The 20572-nt window shown below is 40.5% G+C and overlaps 1 protein-coding gene across 1 annotated transcript; it reads left to right on the plus strand.

Moving 5' to 3' along the window:
- The first annotated feature begins 661 nt into the window (after positions 1-661).
- LOC137131837 (uncharacterized) lies at positions 662-7633 on the plus strand. The gene is made up of 8 exons (XM_067513638.1): positions 662-956; positions 3083-3216; positions 3440-3698; positions 3853-3876; positions 4031-4152; positions 4319-4346; positions 5440-5484; positions 6374-7633. The coding sequence occupies exons 1-8, from the start codon at positions 917-919 to the stop codon at positions 6535-6537; spliced, it is 816 nt and encodes a 271-aa protein (XP_067369739.1). The 5' UTR covers positions 662-916; the 3' UTR covers positions 6538-7633.
- Positions 7634-20572: the final 12939 nt, after the last annotated feature.

Below are 20572 nucleotides of genomic sequence, written 5' to 3' on the forward strand. Positions count from 1 at the left end.
AAATTGTTTTAGGTGACGACATATCCACCGTTATTATTCCCCAGGGAAATTAAATTCCCTACTGGGAGCTGTGCTTTTTCCCCATCCTATTATTCAGATTTACTCTCTGTCCTCATGAGAAACTTAATTCACCTGTACTGTCCTTCAGATGCTGCCTAACTTCCTTCCAATGCCAACATCATTTTATATGATAAAACATGATGAAATTGCCTTTTTTCACATATGTCCCAGTCTCCCTGCAAGACATTTGATGCCACATTACAGGTTTAGCGTCAGCCTTACTGATTAAATCTATAATTATAGTGATTTGTTTCCACTCCAGATGAAGCAGCCAGTCAGAGCATTATTGTGTAACCTGTAGATTGTATATTTTGAAAACTATCTCGTTTGCATTTGTGTTTTATGAGTGCTAACAAACTCGTGACGGGTTTTCCCTACATCCATTTTAAGGTTAGCATCGTGGCTAACAGCTCAGTTTCTGAGGGGGAAGGAGGGGAGGGAGCGGTGATGTCTGAACAATTTTCTTATGTGAGAAAATGGCAGATATTTATACTGAGGAGGGATGGAACAAAATGGCAGCCAGGTGTCTGTGATTGGTGGAGCAGCTGAGTAGAATTGGACAGAAACCGTGGACAGTCAGACCGGATACACATGAACAAATGTCAGATTCTATTCTATTAGTACTTAGGTTTTTATTAAACCTAAATGCTGATTTTCAGATGTGTTTTACGCTTTTCTACATTTACACACCTATACAAACAACTTTGAATAGCGCCATAAGATGCCTATCAGATTTCAGCCCGGGCCCCCGCCCCCTCCCGCCCTGGTCCGCCCCTGTTATGGTAATACGGAAATTAACGGAAGGCGCTACTCGCCCTCCGAAGCCGGTCCACCGTGAAGCTGCGGCAGCGTGGACATGCATCTCTGGATAATGTGGATAATCTTTCTGGCAGTCGGTGAGTTTACTGACAAATTCCTGCTTCCAAAAGTAACAGTGACGTCAGTGATCACGCGTTTTGTGAATTTGCTGCTTCCAACCACCGGACAGTTGTTTGTGGGTCCGAAGAAGAAAACCGAGAAAAAACTCATTTAAGTGTATGAATCAGATCAGATTTTCCAGGTGAAACAGGTGAACTTCTGCTAATTAGGTTATTATTAGTTAATAGCAGAGGTGGTGAGGAACTGTTACCTTATCAGTTACTACTCTACATTTTAAAAATAGTGTTTGAGTTACTTGTACTTATACTGTACTTACTTGTACAGTGTTATTACCTCTGAATCTGGCAATTCTGACTTTAAGTCATTAGTAATAATGTTTAGTTATTATTCTTTTTAAAGGTTTGTGCAGGGTCCTGAGTTAAAGTTGTTATACACCAATCGGGCATAAAATTATAATTCAACGCAGCAGCTCTGCCATGAATTCTACTTTTACGAGGTTAGAATCTCTCAGTTGTTATGTTGAAACTGTCAGAAAAGTGATAATTCCACCATGCGTTTATTATTGAGGTCCGAGTGGGTGGTGGAGTCGTGATGGAGTGGATTATAAGAACAGGTGGTTCTGATGTTTTAGCCAGCCAGTTTAAAATGGATGAGGTGGCCAAAACACCTCTTCTTATAGTGTATAAAGTAGTAATGCACTGCATTGCATTACATTACACAGGTATTATTTGTATTTAATAAATGCTCAATAGGAGGTGAAGTTTAAATAGTGGGTTTTATTGTGTATAATCTTCAGCGTCTCTGTCTTTTTTAAATTTACCATCACACACTAAAAAAAAGAATTAGCATTTTAATTACATTTAATTAAAAACAATTCTTGTAACATTCCAGACTTCATTAATAAAATTCCATTTGTTTCATTTTTTTATCATAACTTTGACTGTAGCATGGTAGAGTGGCTATATGCATCTAAATCCCTCTGGGTCTTCAGCTCCATTGTCACAGTGGTAACAAGGTCTACTACTACTCTCCTTTCGGCTTCTCCCGTGAGTTCGGGGTCGCCACAGCGGATCATTGATCAGCGGAGCATGTTGATTTGGCACAGTTTTTACGCCGGATGCCCTTCCTGACGCAACCCTGCCCAATTTCTACCGGGCTTGGACCGGCACCGCACAGCTGGGGATGGGAATGGGCTGTTAGGGGTTCAGTGTCTTGCCCAGACACACTTTGACATATAGCCAGGGGATCGAACCACTGACCCTGTGGTCCGTAAGCAACTGCCTTTACCACCTGCGCTATAGCCGCCCCCAAGTGGTAACGAGGTCACTGTACAATAAGAACAGGCCTTCACTGTTGTGATGATTTGGATATGAAGGTGGATTTGGTTAAAAAACAAAAAAGATTAGTGGTAAATCAACAAACAAATAAATTAACAGAACTTAAAGGGCAACCTCACTAATTTTTTAATTGCTTTCTATGGCTTTAGTTTAGGGAGTAAATGTGCTTTTAAATTTCCCTCTGACTTCCCAATATTAAAATATTTTTCTGCTACTAGCTAAAAAACTCCTCCAAGTGACATCACCTGTAGGTGCTTTCATCATTAGGAGTTCAGACGAAGTCATCTGGAGGAGCTCTGGAAAAGTAGGTCGACCATGATTACAACCTCCATAGTACGAGCAATGAGGCTACATGTTCAGAACTGAAGGTTCCTCCAAGTGATGTCATCTGGAGGAGTTTTTCAGTTAGAAAAAGATATAGGCATTATTTATATGTACTACCCAAACTAAAACCAAGAAAAGCAAGTTTAGTATCAGTGAAGGTGTCCTTTAAATAATCAGGGACAGATATAGATAAATAACCAAAAATGTATTTATGCAGAAAATAAATAAAGAGTGCACAGTAACGAGAAGTAGCGAGAAGGAATTTACTATTGCCGAACAAAAATGCACATATGGAACGAGACAGGGCCAAGGTAAATGATGACAGTCAGGAAAGTCAGGGAATGACAGAATGAGCAGAGAATGACGTAGGACAGGGTGGGAATGCAGGTAGAACAGCGTTGAGAGCAGGATTCATGACAGCTGGTGCTGGGTTACAGATTAGCTTATGGGCCAGCTTCACCTTATTGTTTGCTCACCTCCAGGTGTTGTGGCCGTGCAGGCATTTCCGCCTCCTTCAGCTGCAGCAGAGTCTCCATCAGCTCTGCAATGCAACATCACACAACTGCAGCGACTTCTCGGTTCCTCCAAGTGTGATCTGCTTTGGGACATTCAGAATGTGAGTGAGTGTGACCACCTGCTTGGATTATGGCACTGACCTTCCTGCTTTGTGACACCAAATAAAGTGTAACTTCACCATATTTAGATGTGTGCAGATCTATTATACACAGATACAGGAGGAGTCAAACCCCTCAAATGCAGATACTCAATATTGCTTTCCCTCAGAAAGTCACTTTCCATTGTTTAATGTTCACTTTGTCTTAATGTCTCTCTCCACCCAGACGTTTCTGAGCTGTCGGTGTTCCACTAACCCCAACATCACCACGGCGATTAAGCTGTACAACACCAGCAGTGAGACAGGTCACCTGTGGTTTAGAAACATTACAGTTCCTAACTGCTCCTCCATCGCCCCACCTGCACGCTTCAGTTGTGCTGTGTGTTTCGACCAGTTTCTTCACGTTGTTTGCTCCAACCTGAGAACTGAAGATGGGATGGTGGAGCTGGAGAAAGAAGATCAAACAATAGATACCATTAAATGTGGTGAGAGCAGAAACTTTATTTGATGTTTGCTGTACAAGATCCTGTGATTCAAAAGTCAAAGGTCAAGTCAAAAAATCCTAATTTAAGCTAATTCATTTCCTCTTTCTCTTAAACCGTTTACTTCATACTCAACTGTAACTTCTGTTTTTTGCAGGTTGCCCGAGAAGTCTTGGTGTGGGTGAGTGTCTTTTAGCTCTGTGCTACATTCACAGTCTGGAAACCACCAATTGATTGAGTCTGGATGATGAAGCCGTCATTGCTCCCACGTATGATATTTTATGTTAGATTATTCTTGAAACGATGTGTTGAACACGCTGTTTCTTCTTTTACAGATCAGCTGATGGCTCCAAATTTATCAGCACTCTCCTGCAGAGTCACAAGTCTTTCTAGTGAGTGGAACAGGTACCAGTTGTTTCTGGAGCCCAAGTTTGACACAAAGTGGGAGAAGCAAAATGTGAGTCTCACATATACAAGCACACGTAGATATTAATCCATAAATCAATAATGAGGGAGAAAGAAAATGTACTGTTTGGTTATGTGGCCGGAAGTAGATTCAGTAGATTGTAGACTTTCCCCTCCTTATCAATAAGCCATTTCCCTTTTCTCATTTCTTCCCTCAGATTGACTGGGAGGAAACAAGCTGCACGGGTGAGTCCTGCATGGAAAGGACATATAAAACAACGAAATAAAAATGGTGGAGTGGTTAACATTTCTGCTGCTTAAAGCTACAGTTTGAAACCCTTGGCTCATATTTTTTGAATAGAAAAATGCTCTGAAACATCGAGAGGTGCAGTCAGACTTGTTATGACACAGACTCACAGAACAGCACAGTGCAGATATTTGCTTCTAAAGGCTTTTAAAGGGCGACTTCACCCATTTTCCACATGCTTTCTATATGGCTTTAATTTAGGGTGTTAAGCTTTTGAAACGTCCCCCTGACTTCCCTGTATTAAAAGATTTCCCTGCTTCTAGCTGAAAAACTCCTCCAGGTGACATCACCTGGAGCTTTTCACATTAGGAGTTCAAAGTGATGTCATCTTGGGGAGCTCTGGAGAAGGAGGTTGACAGTGATTACAAACTCCGCAGTGAATCAGAACTAAAGGTTCCTCCAAGTTTAACGGCATTTATGTAGGTGTAGGAGCAAGTTCAAAATCAGTGAAGGCCTCCTTTAAGTGCCATGAGCCTCCTAACAAATCAGAGTGTTTTGCAGTTTTTGTTAAATCCTAGTTTAGGGACGACTATGCTCAGAGTGCGGCAGGCTGGAACAGAGCTGTAGCCGAGCAGAGGGAGGCCGACGACGGTGCATTGATGTTCAGCTTCATGCTACATCTGACTCACGTTTCATCTTGCAGTTTTAACTGTGCTCTGGGTAACGTGGGATTTAATCAGGAGACACCTTAAATGTTTAGGAATACTTCATAATTCTATTATTCAGCTGTTTATTTGTAAATGTTAAATTTCATCACCTGACATAATCTAATTTAGCTTTAGTATCACATTCATCACATGGACCACAACAAAATAGAGCATCCAAAACAACTGAGCCTCCAATGAATGTTGTAATTAAATTAGTTGTAATTGGAGTTTGACTCATGGTCATAGCGGAGATTTGGCCCACAAAGCACTGCAGGGAATCACGATCAGTTACGACCTTCATCTGAAATTAATATTAACATTTACTCTTTTAATTTTTATTTAACACATTTCCTGATTTGTTCAGCACGTTCTCTTTGTTTTCTAGTTAACTGCACCTTTCTCATGGACGAGGATCATCCTGCAAACCACAGTGAGTTACCACATTTCCTGAAGTGATTCACCGCAGTTCATCTGTGTCTGGCGTAATCTTACTGTTATTAGGAGCTTCAGTCGTGTTATCCTCCTCTGCCTACAGTTTCACAGTTTAACTCCACAACTGGAAAACTCGACTCTGTTTTTTAACTTACCGATCAGCAGGACGCTAAAAGTACACATCTTAAAACTCAATGAAAACTGCGAGCATTTACCAAAACAACCCTAATACAAGTACTTTGTACAAATAGCACTTTCATTTAGGAATAGTACGTTCTCAGAAGTTTACTTAAAGCCCAGTAGTGAAAGTACTCAAAAAATAAAAGAACTGTCCAAACAAGGTATTTTGAATTTTATGCTGTTAATAACACAAATGTCAACTTTGACCAGATTTTCTCCATATGTCAAAAAGTAGACTGAATTGAACCCGTCTGTGTTATGCATTAACCACCTGATAGGTGGTTAATGCATTTTGTTGTTGCAGTTGTTGTTAGGAAAAAACAAGCCACAGTGCAGCAGCGTGTTTCTCTGGTGTGTTCTTACACAAACCTCCAGATAGTCTGGCCATGAACTGGATGTGCACAAGCATTATCATAGTCCAGACGAGGTGCAAAACACAGTCCAAACCCCAGACTTCCAAACACAGGAACAGGCAATGTAAAGCAACAAGGTGCTTAAATGATCCAGTAACAGGTCCGGGACAAACTGGCAGGAAGAGCTACAATATTACATGAAGTCTAATGTTCAGAAATCCTGGCAGGGAGCACGTGAAGTGGTCTGGATTAGAGTGTGTTGTAGGGCTAAGGAGAAGACTTATCAGGTGAGACAGTCAGGTAACTGTAGCTGAAGGCAGAGCAGAAGGAGCTAACACTTTTATCTCTTCTTAGCCTCTCAGGGATCTTCTGTGGAAGCTGGTCGACAAAAGTCACATTTCATTGGGGGTTCTGCTGCTGCTGCTGTGTTCCTGCTGGTCGTCATTGGGCTCGTCTGCTTTTTTAAGTACAGGAAAATCAGCTCCTGCATCAGCAGCTCATACACTCAGGCAGATTAGGAGGTAGAGATTAAATCAGGTTAATATGACAAAACAATGGCTGAGCAAGAAGAACTGACCCTGGTGCTTTATATCAACATAAATGCAGCTATACTTTCATGCAAGTTCTGTAATAAATATGAACAGGTGACGAATTAAAGGAAAAGAATGTGAATAAGTTAGTGAATGAATGAAACAGTGAATGTTTATGTATTCACGCAGGTTCACTGGCTTAGAAATCAAATCCATATTAAACCATATGCTGCAGCCTTTCAAGCCATCAGACCTTTTTGGTGTAGTTGGAACCAAGATGTGTCAAAACTCCAGAGGAGGCAAAAACGTTCCTACGTCCAGTAAAGATTTAGAGAATCGATGCCACTGAAGCTGCTCTCCTTTAATTTATCACCTGCCTGTATTTATACATGATTTCTCAGTCTGGTTTATCATTTTTATATTATAAAACATGGTTTAGATGTTTCTGAAGTCATAATGGTCTTTAGTTAATAATCTTCTGCTGTGGAAGCTGGAAGATTTATCGACCATCTATAATAAATATGAGTCATACATTATTTTATACGTTTTCATCATATACGTTTTTTATTTTTATTTTATCCTCCTGGTCGCTTGTAGGATCAGAAATCATTTGGAAGTTTTGTGCAACATAAGTGTGTTAATCAAGTACTAATATAAAAATTGATTGATTATTAATGCAGTTTTAAAATAATCAACTACAGACAGAAGGTTTTTATGAAATTTTCTGTATTTATAGTGATTTGCTGTTTGTTGGATCATTCGCATGTTATATAACTGTCTTGAGGACAATTTTTGGCAAAATCATTGACTCTTTGAAATAATTTTACATTTAAGGGACAAAGATCATAATCATAGCTATGACTCTCTCCTCTTTATTCATGTGCCCCTTTAATGGTTCTTATAACTTAACCCCTGAAAAGTTTGAAATGTTTTATTGTTATTTGGGTTTGATGGGAACATCTGTAATTATGTGTTGGCTCTGCATATTCCAATGAAAGGTCAATGAAAATGATTTACCTGCAGCTTATCTACTGTGTGGTTTGCTTTCTGCTCTTGTCAGCTAAATAAAATGATTTAAATTCTATTTCTTGGTGGTGTGAAAATGTTTATATCCATCAGCAATAATTTAACATGTGACAGAAAAAAAAAGGGGGAATTCGATTTATGATGGCACACAAAGCTGATTTTTCATTTTTCAAATTCAATTTGTGTAGAATGAGTGAAAAAGAAAAGCTCAGAAACCAGTGAACGTATAAAAGGATTTTCATGAAACATGACTTGATCCCATGAGTCTGACACCACCTACTGAGTACAGGGGAACTTCATACTGTGATGCAAGTATTGTTTAACCACCATCTTACTACTCTAAGTTTCCTCAAAATAATAAGTAACAGAAATGTCACATTATCATAATTTGAACCTGACATGAACCTGACTGAAAAATCGAAATGTCTCTCAACTTTCAAATGTGTAACATATACGTTCTCGAGAATATTTAGGGAAGAGTCATTTCTGCAAATGGCCGAATTTGGGAAGAACTACTTTCTGTCCCTGCCTGTGCTGAAACAATGACATGAGCAGGCTGTAGATGAAAAGCTGGAGGGTTTATTACGTCTCTGCTTGTTGCTCACAGTGACGAGCTGAATGTTTTCAGTCTAATGTGGAGCCAACTTAAAAGTTATGAACTTTCTACTGTATTATGCCACAGGTTTTGTTAGATATAATATGCAGAGGTTATTAAGATTAATATAATTGGTTTGGACATTTGTAAAGTGCTTTGGATAGTGATGAGGTAGAAAAGTGCAGTTTAAATGCCAACTAACACTCCGTGTCTGTAACAATCATAAGGAAACTAAATCTTATTCAGAAAATAATAACCATGCTTCTGCCCTGAATCTTTGCTCATCATCCACACATTTAGTGAGTTAATTACCACCTCATTTTTCTGTATTACAGTAAAGTGTCCAACCCACACGTTTCATTAACACGTAACACTGCGTTTATGTTCTGTTTCCTCCCTAAAAAAAAAAAAAAAAAAAACTACACAAATTAAAACAAACTTTGTTCAAAAAATGTTTAAATAAAACTAAGGCTACTAATATTGATCATTTGTGTCAGTCAAATCGTGCAACACAGAACTAAGGATAAAGTACTCAGGCAACCACATAAAAGTAGCAGTATGAATTCTCAAATGTGGACTTATGCATTATCAGCAAAACATATTTATATTTTGTAATAATAAGATGTAACAATATAATAATGACAATCAAATAAAAGAAACAGCACTTATGCCTGGCCCATTGCAGAATAATGTATATTCAATTATTTGACTATAATATTTTGCATGAAACATTGCATTTATGTGTACCAAAACAAAAAGGCTGCTTCATTTCCATCAGAATTAAAACAAGTCTTATGTTGGTCTATGTTAAGATACAGTTTGTAAAACTTCTCACATGTTTTCTCAATGTGATTTTCTCACAACGCAAAATGCAAGAAACTACAAAGGTTTTGTGAAAACGTTCTAACCTCTTCCCATTTTTTCAAAATAGTACTTGAAATGCTGACAAAGGAGATACACTGACAGAGAGCAGGGACATTTCAGGTGCTGTGCTGGTAACTGAGAAGTCGGACATTCCCCCGCCGTGTTTGTTTCCTGTCATTTTCACAGAAGAACTGTTAACTTGCCAGCATCTTCTAATGAAATCTCATTTTGTTGTTCACGTGATCACCATCCAGGAAAATAAGACCTGGTAAACAGCTGCTGAGAAGAAGGCTGCTGTGTCAGTTTGTCAGAATGCGGTTGTGGTAATGTGTTGTTTTTTTTAAGACTGAATTGAGTATGTGTTGGGTACATCACCTCGCTGTGAAAGTGCAGATAGGAGAATCAAAAACACGGGGGGGGCATTCAGCCTGACAAGGGACAGAGTGAGGGAGACAGAGGGGAGAGAGAGGACTCAAAGTTAACATCATGTAGTGGTGACAAATCATTGCACTTGCTGGATTCCCCCAACACTTTGAACCATCAGCTTTATCAAAGAGGAGGAGGAATGTGATTTCTCTCCAATTCCAGTCAGCACGCTTGCTGCCGCATTTCAGATGCTATTTGTGCCTGCAGAGACAGAATTAAGGCCGTAAGAGCAGTTTTTTTCCTTCACTCTACCTGCTTGCTCCCGATTGGTCCCACTGGCTCAGGGCTGTGGAGGAGGCTGCGTGAGCTGCCCTGATCACGGGGCCGTGCACCGTCTGCACCAATCAGAGTGGGATTTTGTGACTCAGCGGCTCCTGACAGTCGACAGATGAAAAACATTAAGTCGGCAGGTGTGTGCTGCTCCCAGACTGTCAGACTAAAAAGCTGTCAGAGTCGGTGGAAACCGTCTCTGTGTCTGAGCCGTCCAGTTTTTTGGGAAAGTCGTACAGTCTTCAGGCATGTTCCCATCGGTACCAAGTCACACGCAGATCAAATCTAAAATCCTTGTTTCTAAACTTCACTTTCTAGCTTAATTCCACAAAAACCAGAAGACACGGCACACGTGAAACACAACAGAGTCGTTTATAGTTTGGCAGCTTGTGAAATTTGACCAGCTTTATAAATAGAAAATCATAGAAATGGGATTAAATAGTCAAAATACAGTATAAATGTCGATTCTCCTTTCAAACAACTTCCAGTCCTGAGCTTGATTTTCACATTTTAAACTAATTTGAAGTATGGGCGTGTGTGTCTTTTGATTTGAGGCACGTTTTCACTTTCACGTTCCATCATTTTCAAAATGATGGAACGTGGAAATCAATGTTTTATCTAAAGTAGAAGAGTAAAAGTTCTCTGCTAAGAAGATGTATTTTAATAATGATTATGGTAACATACAGTAAATAAAAAAAAAATAAAGCTCAAACGCCACTGTTGGTAAATGTGAGCTGATTTTAACACTATGTGCTGACAGATGCTAAAAACGGATCCTATTATTATATTAAAGCCACCAGCGGGTGTTTTTTGTTGAGTGCGGTACATGTTGAGTATCACAGCTTAAATGAATGATTTCAGGTTGGTCACTGCTTGAGCAGATCATCAAACAAGTAATCAGCATATGGAAACACCATTTACTGATGGTGCTTCCATATGTGGCGAGTGTGGTCTGCTCACTGTCATTTGTTACAGCGGGGGAGGAAATTCCCCTTATGTGTTGCTGGCTGAAGTTGCATAATGTCGACATCACTGCAGATTTAGAGCATTCAGGGTTGGGATGTAGGAGGCTGCAGGACTACACCTGGTGGTGGAGGATTTTTAACAGGGGTTGCACTGAAAAGTAGGTGCGTTGGCAGAACTTTCAACATTTCAGCTGTTTGTCCAACAAGAACAATTTTAAATGGCTCAACACAACCAACGTCTCCAAAGTCACCACAAAATGTAACGTTTACTGTATAGTTGAGGCCCATTGAACACAAAAGAAAGAGATCTGAGTGGAAGAGGCCCCCACCTCTCTACAGAAGGTTGAGCCAAACTCCTTCCCTTTGAGAGTTATGCAGCGTTATGTTTTCAGTCGCTCTCCTCAGATCTGTGCCCTGCAATAGTCCTGGGTCTAAGCTCTGCAGCCAGTTCCTTGTGACCTCGTGGCGTCTGGCGTGTGCCTTTCCAAATCATGTCTGATCAGTTTAATTTACCGCCCGTGGACTCCAGTCAAGGTGAAGACACATGGGGGGCACCTGAGCTAAATTTCAAGTGTTGTTCATTTTAGTTTATTATTCTGGATAAGTTTCAGACAATTTCTAAAATTCAGATTTAACTTTTTCATTATTACTCAGTACTGAGTGTAGATTAGGGAGAAACCATGAACTTGAACAACTGTAGTATCTGGCTGCAGCAAGTGAAGGGTGAAAACTTTCTGAATATGTGTAAAACACATCAGCCAAACAAAAGTCAACGGGCTCAAATAAAAATAGCAACTGAAACCAGATAAAAACGTTGTTTGTTACTGTATTTTGTCACATTCATATTTTCGTGTTGAAGTTGCAGTGTGTATGCGGCGCTGCTCTGACACAGCCCTTCAGGTTATCACAGTTAAATAAAGTCTTTTCTGTTCGATAAAGGAAAAGTAGCATTTTGTGTTGACTTTGCAGGACAGACCCATAACATCAGTTGTGTTGAGCCACAAACGGGCACATTGCTCCGTTTTAGCAGCATCACTATCAAAGTCACGTCATGTCAGCCAGCTTCTGAGGAAAATCACAAATGGGAATTTCCTCACACGCTATGCAAGTGATGTCAGGGAGGTCTTTCTCAGTGCACTGAAGGTGTGAGGAAGGCCAAGGTCACTTAGTACCCGATTCAAGGTTTCACTAGTTGTGAGCACAGTGATGGAACAACAAATGGAAACTGTATATTTCCATTATGATTGTGTTTTTGTGGGTATAACTACTATAATCCTAAACTATTTGGGTCCATGAAAGGAAATAATTGATCTCATGTCATTTTATTTTACCGTTGCTTCCCTAAAAGGGGACGACTTTACTTGTTAAGATGTAAAAGAAAAAAGAAACACATCTTCAGCTACAGACACACACACACACACACACACACTTCAAACTTATCCGCGAACACTGAAACTGAATAAGTACGAGTGCATATGAACGGAAAAACTGAGCCATCGCTGGAGGCTGTTATTAATCATAGCACGGCCAGAATGACACCTATTGGCACGATGCTGTAAATGTGTGAACAGCAAAGTGACCACGAAACCATGAACTACAATCCAGTGTTACAAAGGCTGAGTTCCAGCTCTAACACGATCTCGTCACGTCTGCAAATTCATTGTAAGGAATGAATCTATTTCTGATTCTGAAAGTGAACCTTAAGAACCTACGATGAAAAGAAACATGTTTAAAGTTCTAGATAAAATAACCCAGTGATGAAAACCTATTGACATTTTTCAACTTCCATCCATCTCTTAATACTTCACGAATAAAACAGCTGGTCACTCATTTTTTAACCAACAGAAAGAAGGAAACTGTTGCACTAGTTGCTGTGTGTAATGAAAAAACCTTGTTACTACACAGTTTACAGCTGCATACAACATGACCCAGTTGCAGCCGGAGGTGGGACAAGGATTCAAATGCTAAAGAAGAATCGTTGTCAGGGCAACTGTGGCAGTTTGTCCTGCACACTGTTGATTTGCCTTCTCTACACACAAACACACATACACACACCTTCACCTTCTCTTATCTACCATCTCCTTGTTTGTATTCCTGGAAAAATGCCAACAATGGTCACAGACCTTAAACAAGCCCTAGGCAACAGTGGAGAGGAAAAACTCCCTTTAACGCAAGAAAGCTCCAGCAGAACCAGGCTCAGGGTGAACAGAATTCTGTCTTGACCGGTTGGGGGTGAGTGAAAAGTGGAGAGAGAAAAGAAAACATGGGGCAGGTTGGTAGGACCAGTAGCTGTACACTGGAAGACACAGAGCTTCAAACGCGGAGACACCTGCAGAAAGGGACAGAGAGAGGGAGACAGACAAGGAGAAAGACAACAACGGGAGACAGAACACACAGAGTTAATGAGATATAGTGGTGACAATTGTGGGGTGAGAGGAGAGGAGAGAGGGTCAAGGAAGGGAGCTCAGTGCATTGGCGGGGGGGGTCCCCCAGCAGTCTAAGCCTATAGCAGCATAACTATAACTAACTATAAGCTTTACTGTCAGCATCTACATGAATATTAAAGTCACCCACTATAATGACTTTATCTGTACTAAGCACTAAATCAGAAAATTCTATCAAAAACTCTGAATAAGGGACTGAAGGACGGTACACGATAACACATAATAGTGGTTTTTGAGTTTTCCAGTTTGGGTGCGTAAGGCTAAGAAACGAGTTATAACTATGTTTAGGTTTAGGGTTTATTGATAAGCTAGAATGGAAGATTGCTGCTACTCGTCCATCTCGGCCTGTGATTCCAGGAACATGATCATTAATATGACTTGGGGGTTAATTCATTTAAACTGACATATTCTTCCTTTTGTTTGCTAGTTCAGTGGAATGGTTGGACATTCATTGTGTCCCGATAGTGAGAAGTGTGCGTTCATGACCTGTGGCTTCCACCGACACCCTTTTTGGTTTGAACAACAGCAAAGTGCACATATGTGAGTATGTGTGAGCACGTGAATATATGGGAATAGTTCAGGACCACATAAACAAGTCTAGCACGCTTCAGCAGGATGTTACAGTAGCATTGCTCCACCCTGTCCCCACTCCTTTTCCCAGTCACTGCATTTAATCAACACTTTGGAATTTAGTTTTTTTCCCCTTTGATTCAATTCAACACCATTACTGCAACGTCACAGTTGCTGAGCTCGTGTGTGAGCAGCAGTTTAACTCTTTCAAATACTGTTGAGCAGTTTTACGTGAATCATTTTATTACATTTGCCTGTGAAATATTAATGTTTAAATAAAACTAAGTGCAGCACAGGAATATTAACTAATGTCTTTTCAGCTGGTACCCTGGTGTGGACTTCAGGGGCTGTTTCTGCAGAACATACTACACATCAGGCAGACAGGCTCTAATGTTTTTGGAGCTGGAGCTTCAATATTTGATTATGTTTTGTTTATGTTCCATCACAATTACTGAAGTGAACTTGATTATTCTCACCTCGTAAAGTTGTGCAGTTACTGTGTGTGGACTGTTATTTACTTCTGAGTCTGTTTAGGGACCAGTTTTTGCACTGGACGGACACTGTTGTCATATAGACGTAACCAAAAAGGTAGAATGCATCAGGCAGGAATGTTCATATTTGACCTACTTATGCTCCAATATTTGACAGCAACTAGCACATTCGGCTGCTAAGGGATTTTAAGTAGCTGGTTTTACTGCACACGTAACTGTTGATGTGATTGAGCTAATTTTATCCCGCAGTGTTATTGCTCTGGGTTTTCCCCTGAGTTGAAAGCATCACATAGGTACAAACCAATTGAAGTAAGAGTATGAGTAAGTGAAAGTTGCCAAATACCAGAAGCCGCTCAATGTGACACCAACGTCGGTTGGACTTAAACCAGAGTTTAAGAGTACAGAGTATTAACACACTTCACTCACCAGTTTCAATCTTGTCTTTTGCTTATTTTCCCGTCTTGTGATCTGACACCTGATGGGAAAAATTGAATAATTATTTTTTTTTAATCACTCTTAAAATTGTAGATTGACATGTGTTATCACCCATAAAAAAAAAACCTGTTAAGGCACATTTACTTCTCATTCCATAAGGTCCAAACGGGACATATCTCAGAGGCCCAGGTCACACAAACGTAAGAGAGCTGAGAAGACCACGACGCAAGTCCTACATCTCAGACCCACAAGGTTTTATTAGCATGAAGTGAGCTGGGGTTAGCAGCTTCCCAGGTTAAGTCCCTGCAGAGCTGTTGGTAGTTTGAACATGAACTTCATCCCAATTTGCACATTTGTTAGCGTTATTGTTGCTATTATTATCATTCTACTCTACTTTTTCCTTTTCATCTCTTTAACTTCTTTTTTTTCCCCCCGTGTTTCCTGTCTCCACTGATCCAAGAAATGGGAGACTGCCACCTGAGTCTGTGAGGGGTTTGCAAGTTGGAGCAGTAGACTGAGCTGGGACATGCCAAATGGCTACTGCAGCTAATAAAATAAGTGCTGGCAGGAAGAACGTATGTGTTTATAGGAAAGCAACCTGTGTGTAAGGAGATGAGAACATGGTTAAGGAGAACTTAACAATGTTATCGCATCAAGTGGTGCATCAGGGGTTTACCGCACACTTTTGACAAACAGGCCTGACAAATGCATGAAACCTAAGTGTTTGTGGTTAAAGTCAGGATGACTTGCACTGGGAGTTTTTGCAGACACTGAACCGTTTCATAAACTCTTCGGGAGCATTTTTCTTGAAGCAACAGCTGCTAATTCACAGCGTTCAAATCAGCATTAAACCCTGCAGACACAGCTCAGGAGCTGCAGCCAATCCTCATATCACATGCAGCAGACTGTGTGAGTGTGTCATTTTAAATAGCCCTGCACTTTCGTGTGTTTGTCTTCATGCAGATTTAAGCTGCCATGTTTTCCTGCGGAGAAGCATGCAGGTGTACGTCCGTGCACATATTGGAAGACAAGTGCCAGTTTTTCACAGTTAACCAAAAGATAATTTTAGCACCAAGCTTTAATTCTTCTCACTACTGTAGGAGTGTGAGGGGACACCGTGCAGAGGTGTGAGCTGCAGGAACCAGTGATCTGCAAAGAACCACATACCACAATTTTCACAATTTTTATTGCAGATGTAACATTTATATTTAAAATTGTTTATCTGTAATCACATTTCATAAAAACATAAAACAAATTTGAACCAGTTTTGGGAAAAGCAACAGACTGATTTCTACTTAAACATATTTCCTCATCACGGCTAAAGTTTTCGTGTCTTTACTGGAAGTGACTTTAAAATTAAAACGTGAAAACCCCAAACAATTCACTGTAACGGTGAACAGTTTCTCTGATTGTGAAGCACAGCTAAACAAATAAGTAACCTAAAATTATTGAATCTGAGGTGTTGTGGTCTTGGCCTGGGATTATTATCAATAATATAAAAACCAAACGCATTACAACATTTCAAACCAACAGCAATATATAAAGTCAAATACACAAAACACACACAAATGAACTCAGAGATGTTGCTGATCACGATTTCTTCTCAACTCTGCAAATCTCTCAGTGACTTCCGGGTAAATTACATTTACATTTAGTCATTTATCAGACGCTTTTATCCAAAGCGACTTACAAGTGAGGTACAAGGCAGCAAGAATCTAGGTCAAGGAGAAAACATTTAAGTAAAGTCCTGTCAGAAAAGTGTTCAAGTTAGTTAGTCTCAGTCAAAAGTCTCTGTTCCCATGACAACATGTCCAATGTATTCAGTCTTTCTTGGGTCCAAGTGTTTGTCTCAAAGCTTTAATTCCTTACAGCTGTGGACTGCAAATTTGAATTTGCAATAAATGTCATGAATCACTCAGTTGGCCGGAGTCAACACGGTCTAGAGGGTGGATCAAGCAGTGGGTGGTCTGACAGATCTGACAGTGGCCTTTCTGTGTGGACTGAACAAGTGATCGAGCTTTAACCATCTCACAAAGCAGAAACAAACTGACCATGCATCAGGGTTTTTTTTTTTGTGAAAACCAGCCTAATGACAAATGTGTCAAGCTCTTGATTTTTGGTTAAGAAAGTCAGGATGACTTGCAATGGGAGTTTTTGCAGACGTCTCTCAGGGAGCATTTAGAAATCACATTAAATGGCCACAACGTTTAAAACGTGTCTTATGTAAGTGTCTCTTGGAATTGTCAGCTAATTATTCACTTTCAGGGAGAAGCACCACCAGCACCACTCATCCGAGCTGCCACTGGAAGTGTGTCCTTCTTCGTAATACGTCATTTGGTTTGGTACACCGGTTACACCCGGTTACATGCATTTTTGCCTTGTGGCAACATTCCGGAATCATTCCTCCTTCCACCTGCTCGAGAACTGTTCAGTCAAATACTGTACTCTGTGCCAGTTTCGCAGCACACGTGTCCTTTTACAATTTTTCCCAGAGGCCATAGAGCAACCTTGTAGTTCAGAGGTGAGGTCATTTGGGGTCAGAGGCTCTAGACATCACTGATTCCATCAACAGTCAATGGACGACTGTCAACCGCGGCCATAGCTTCATAGAGCAGTGTTCTAAGGGAGGGAGGTCATCCAGTCTGCTTAATCACTCAGCAACAGTAAGACTGAAAATATTGCAAATGTTCCGAATCTTGCGCTCCCATGACTCACTGAGGGGCATGAAAAATGAACTCTGACTGTTTATAGGACTCGGTATGTGTCAGTGTTTCAGTAGAGACATCCTTCCTTAAGATAACTCTTAAGGTGGAGCATGTTTTCCACTAACTGGCAAAGGCTTCTGGCCAATGAGAGTCATAAAGGGCAACTTCCACTTTAAGTGAGCTTCCAATAGCCTGCGTTAAGCTTATACCTATTAATATTACACTTTGACAAGCCTCCCTGAATTATTAGGTCTTGCGATACGATGCTTTTTGATCTTGACGTTGTTCAACAACTTGTGCCGCAATACCTGGGCCGGTATAAAGAATCAATTATTGCATAACCATTAAACAACTGAAGCTCCCATCATGGCTTTTTTAACTATCAAGAAAATGTGATGACTACATTATGTGGAAATGTCTCTTTAGCCTTGTGGTGAGTCCGTCCATCTGATTTTCCAAATTGACATCAAAATGCAAAATCACTGACCTGCCTGATTTTACATAAGTAGATGGTAAATTCCAATGAAGCAATAACAAAGCAATGATGAAAGGTTACAAATTATGAATTTTAATTCAGTCAATTTCAATGATTTACATTTTTTGAAAACACATGTAAAATCAATCATTTAGAGTGTTGAGATCATTTAGTTTCCACAAACGTGACCTCTTGGCTAAAAGTGGGACGTTAAACTCCTAAACAGCATCTTCAGCCAAAGCTTCCTCCTCAGTGGGGTCGACTGCAGCCGCTCTGTGGGAACAGCAGAACATTAACTCGGGATTTATCATGTTCGTGATCAGATCCTCAACAAGCCTCTGCTCACACACAGTCCACGAGGAAACTAGGCAATAAAATCATAGCTGTCACAGGGTGGGTGTCCAGGCTCGGGGCCCCACACAGACAGATAACCATTCACACCATTTAACCTAACATGTCTTTGGACTGTGGGAGGAGACAGGAGGAAACTAGCGCAAGCACGGGGGGGGGGGGAACATGCAAACTACACACAGAAGGACCAGGGATTAAAAACCGGGGACCAGCAGCACTAACCACTCCACCAGCATGCTGCTCGAAAAAACAAGCAGCCTGCAAGTTGTGGCAGTTGTTAGACTGTCACTGTCTTTTAATTAGCTTTCAAGACAGTAACTTTGTCCATTCAGCTTGTGTAAAAGATGTGTAGGTCTGCAAACACAGTCCACCAGCTGCAGACACGACCCTGTTACATTTGTTTACACCAGCTACTTTGCAAATGTCAAATAAAACTAGACAATATGTTTTAAAGGAAACTGAGACAAATAGAAAACGATGCTTAGAAATACAGGAATATAGTACATTGTAGTATTACCTGTCCCTCTGCTGCCGTTGACGTCTGCTCCTCCAAAGTTTACAAACCGCATAAACGATGACGCCGGCGACCCCGAGGACGAAGAGAACCATCGTAAAGACGGAAGCCCAGCTGAGCTGATCAGCTGTGGGACGGACATGAGGTGCAGCAGTGAGACACATGGAGAACAGAGACGTTTAGACATTAAACACAATCTCCCGTTTTTCCACCCACTGTCTTTTTAATTCTGTTTGTGACGCGACAAACAAAATGGACCATTTCAGTGCTGCGCTTAGGTAAGAATGCGAATAGCTGCACTAAGAAGACAGAGTTAAACTAGCAGACGATATTTCTGCTGGTCAGACAAAACATCCAGAGACGTCACCTCTGACTTCTACTGTGCAAGTTAACACACAGGTGGAGGACTGCTGCTCACAGTACAGTGGGCTACTCACCGGAGGGAGCGTTTCCTTCCAGTGTCCTGTTTTGTCCAACTAAAAAGGAAAAAAGGTGAAATCCCTTGATTTAAGAACGTGGACCCATCAAATATTTGGCTTTTTCTCTTTGAATATGACTTAAACTGATCACTCACTTATAAAGTTTTACGAATGTTCCTGCAAGTATTTGAAAATTCTGGGGCCCTCAATTGACCACAGTCCATCATATTTTATAAAATCAGAAAAAAAAGTGTCAAACAAAAAAAAACGTAAAAACTGTAAAATGCAAAGTGGGCAGATGCATGTAGAAGTAAAAAAAAACACATTTGCCTCTAGAGTAGCATGAAATTGCAATACTCAAGTAAAGTACATCAAATCTGGACTTGGAGTAAACTTACTTTTCAGTACTTTGTTAACTGCCTCACTCTTACACGCACAGGAAGGAATTTTCCAACTGTCAAGTACTATAAGAAATAACTGCGATACTTCTTTCACCACTGACCGTATCACAATCAAACTAAATGGCACCTACCATCAGAGACATCAAGAACTTTGGGACAGTCTGCAATAAAGAACAGATGACAGTCGGTGAATCTAGTTTGTTCCAACTCCAGATCAAGTATTAGTACAACTTTTTACTTATATTATGACTTGTTTTTCTTCTTGTCATTACTGCTGTGGAGAAAATGGCTCGAACCACCTCTTACCACTTCTCTTTATTGGTACTTGGCCCAAAGCCTCCATCATCACATTTGCGCCTTTTGCCAGATCACGGATCAAGATGTAGACGAGGCCATCGGAGCGACAGACCAGGCAATGTGAGTCCGGGTGGAGGGCGGAGGAGGAACAGAAGGGGAGGGGGGCCTGCAGATCGCCTCTTGTACAGAGGTTCTCGTGGTCAGAGTTATGGTCAAACACCAAGCGGAAGTTCTCTGCAGCTGGATCTTTGGAGCTGTAACAAGTCAAGTTCATCCTGAGAAAACAGAAAGGAAACAAGGGAGGTGGGAGTCGGTGAATCATCATCATGCGACATGTTCATTCTGTACTTAAGGAAAAGGAAAAATAAACATACAACAAGGTTCTCTAATAAAAGTACAAGTACCCACTCACATTTCTACTTAATCAAATGTAAATAATTAAACGATTTGTATTTTACTTAAAGTATTAAAAGTCAAAGTACTTGACTATTTTTTTCTCTCCTTTTCTGTGGACCAGTGCTGCTTCATGTTAATTAACAGTAATAGTCACAAATCGAAACGCGAAGTTCAAGTTCAGGAAGCCGAAGAGTAAAATGTCTGCATATCATCTCACTTTGAGTCCTGCTAATATGTCAAAAAGTACTTAAGTACAGTAACATAGTATTTGTACTGTGTTACTTTCCACCACTGTCGGACTGTAGTTAGATGTTTCTTTGCTGTAATTAGACGTTGTCATGACAAAATGTGACTTGCACACGGTGTCTGGTCGCTGTAC

The sequence above is a fragment of the Channa argus genome, chromosome 8, assembly GCF_033026475.1.
Source record: "Channa argus isolate prfri chromosome 8, Channa argus male v1.0, whole genome shotgun sequence".
NCBI classification, from domain to species: domain Eukaryota; kingdom Metazoa; phylum Chordata; class Actinopteri; order Anabantiformes; family Channidae; genus Channa; species Channa argus.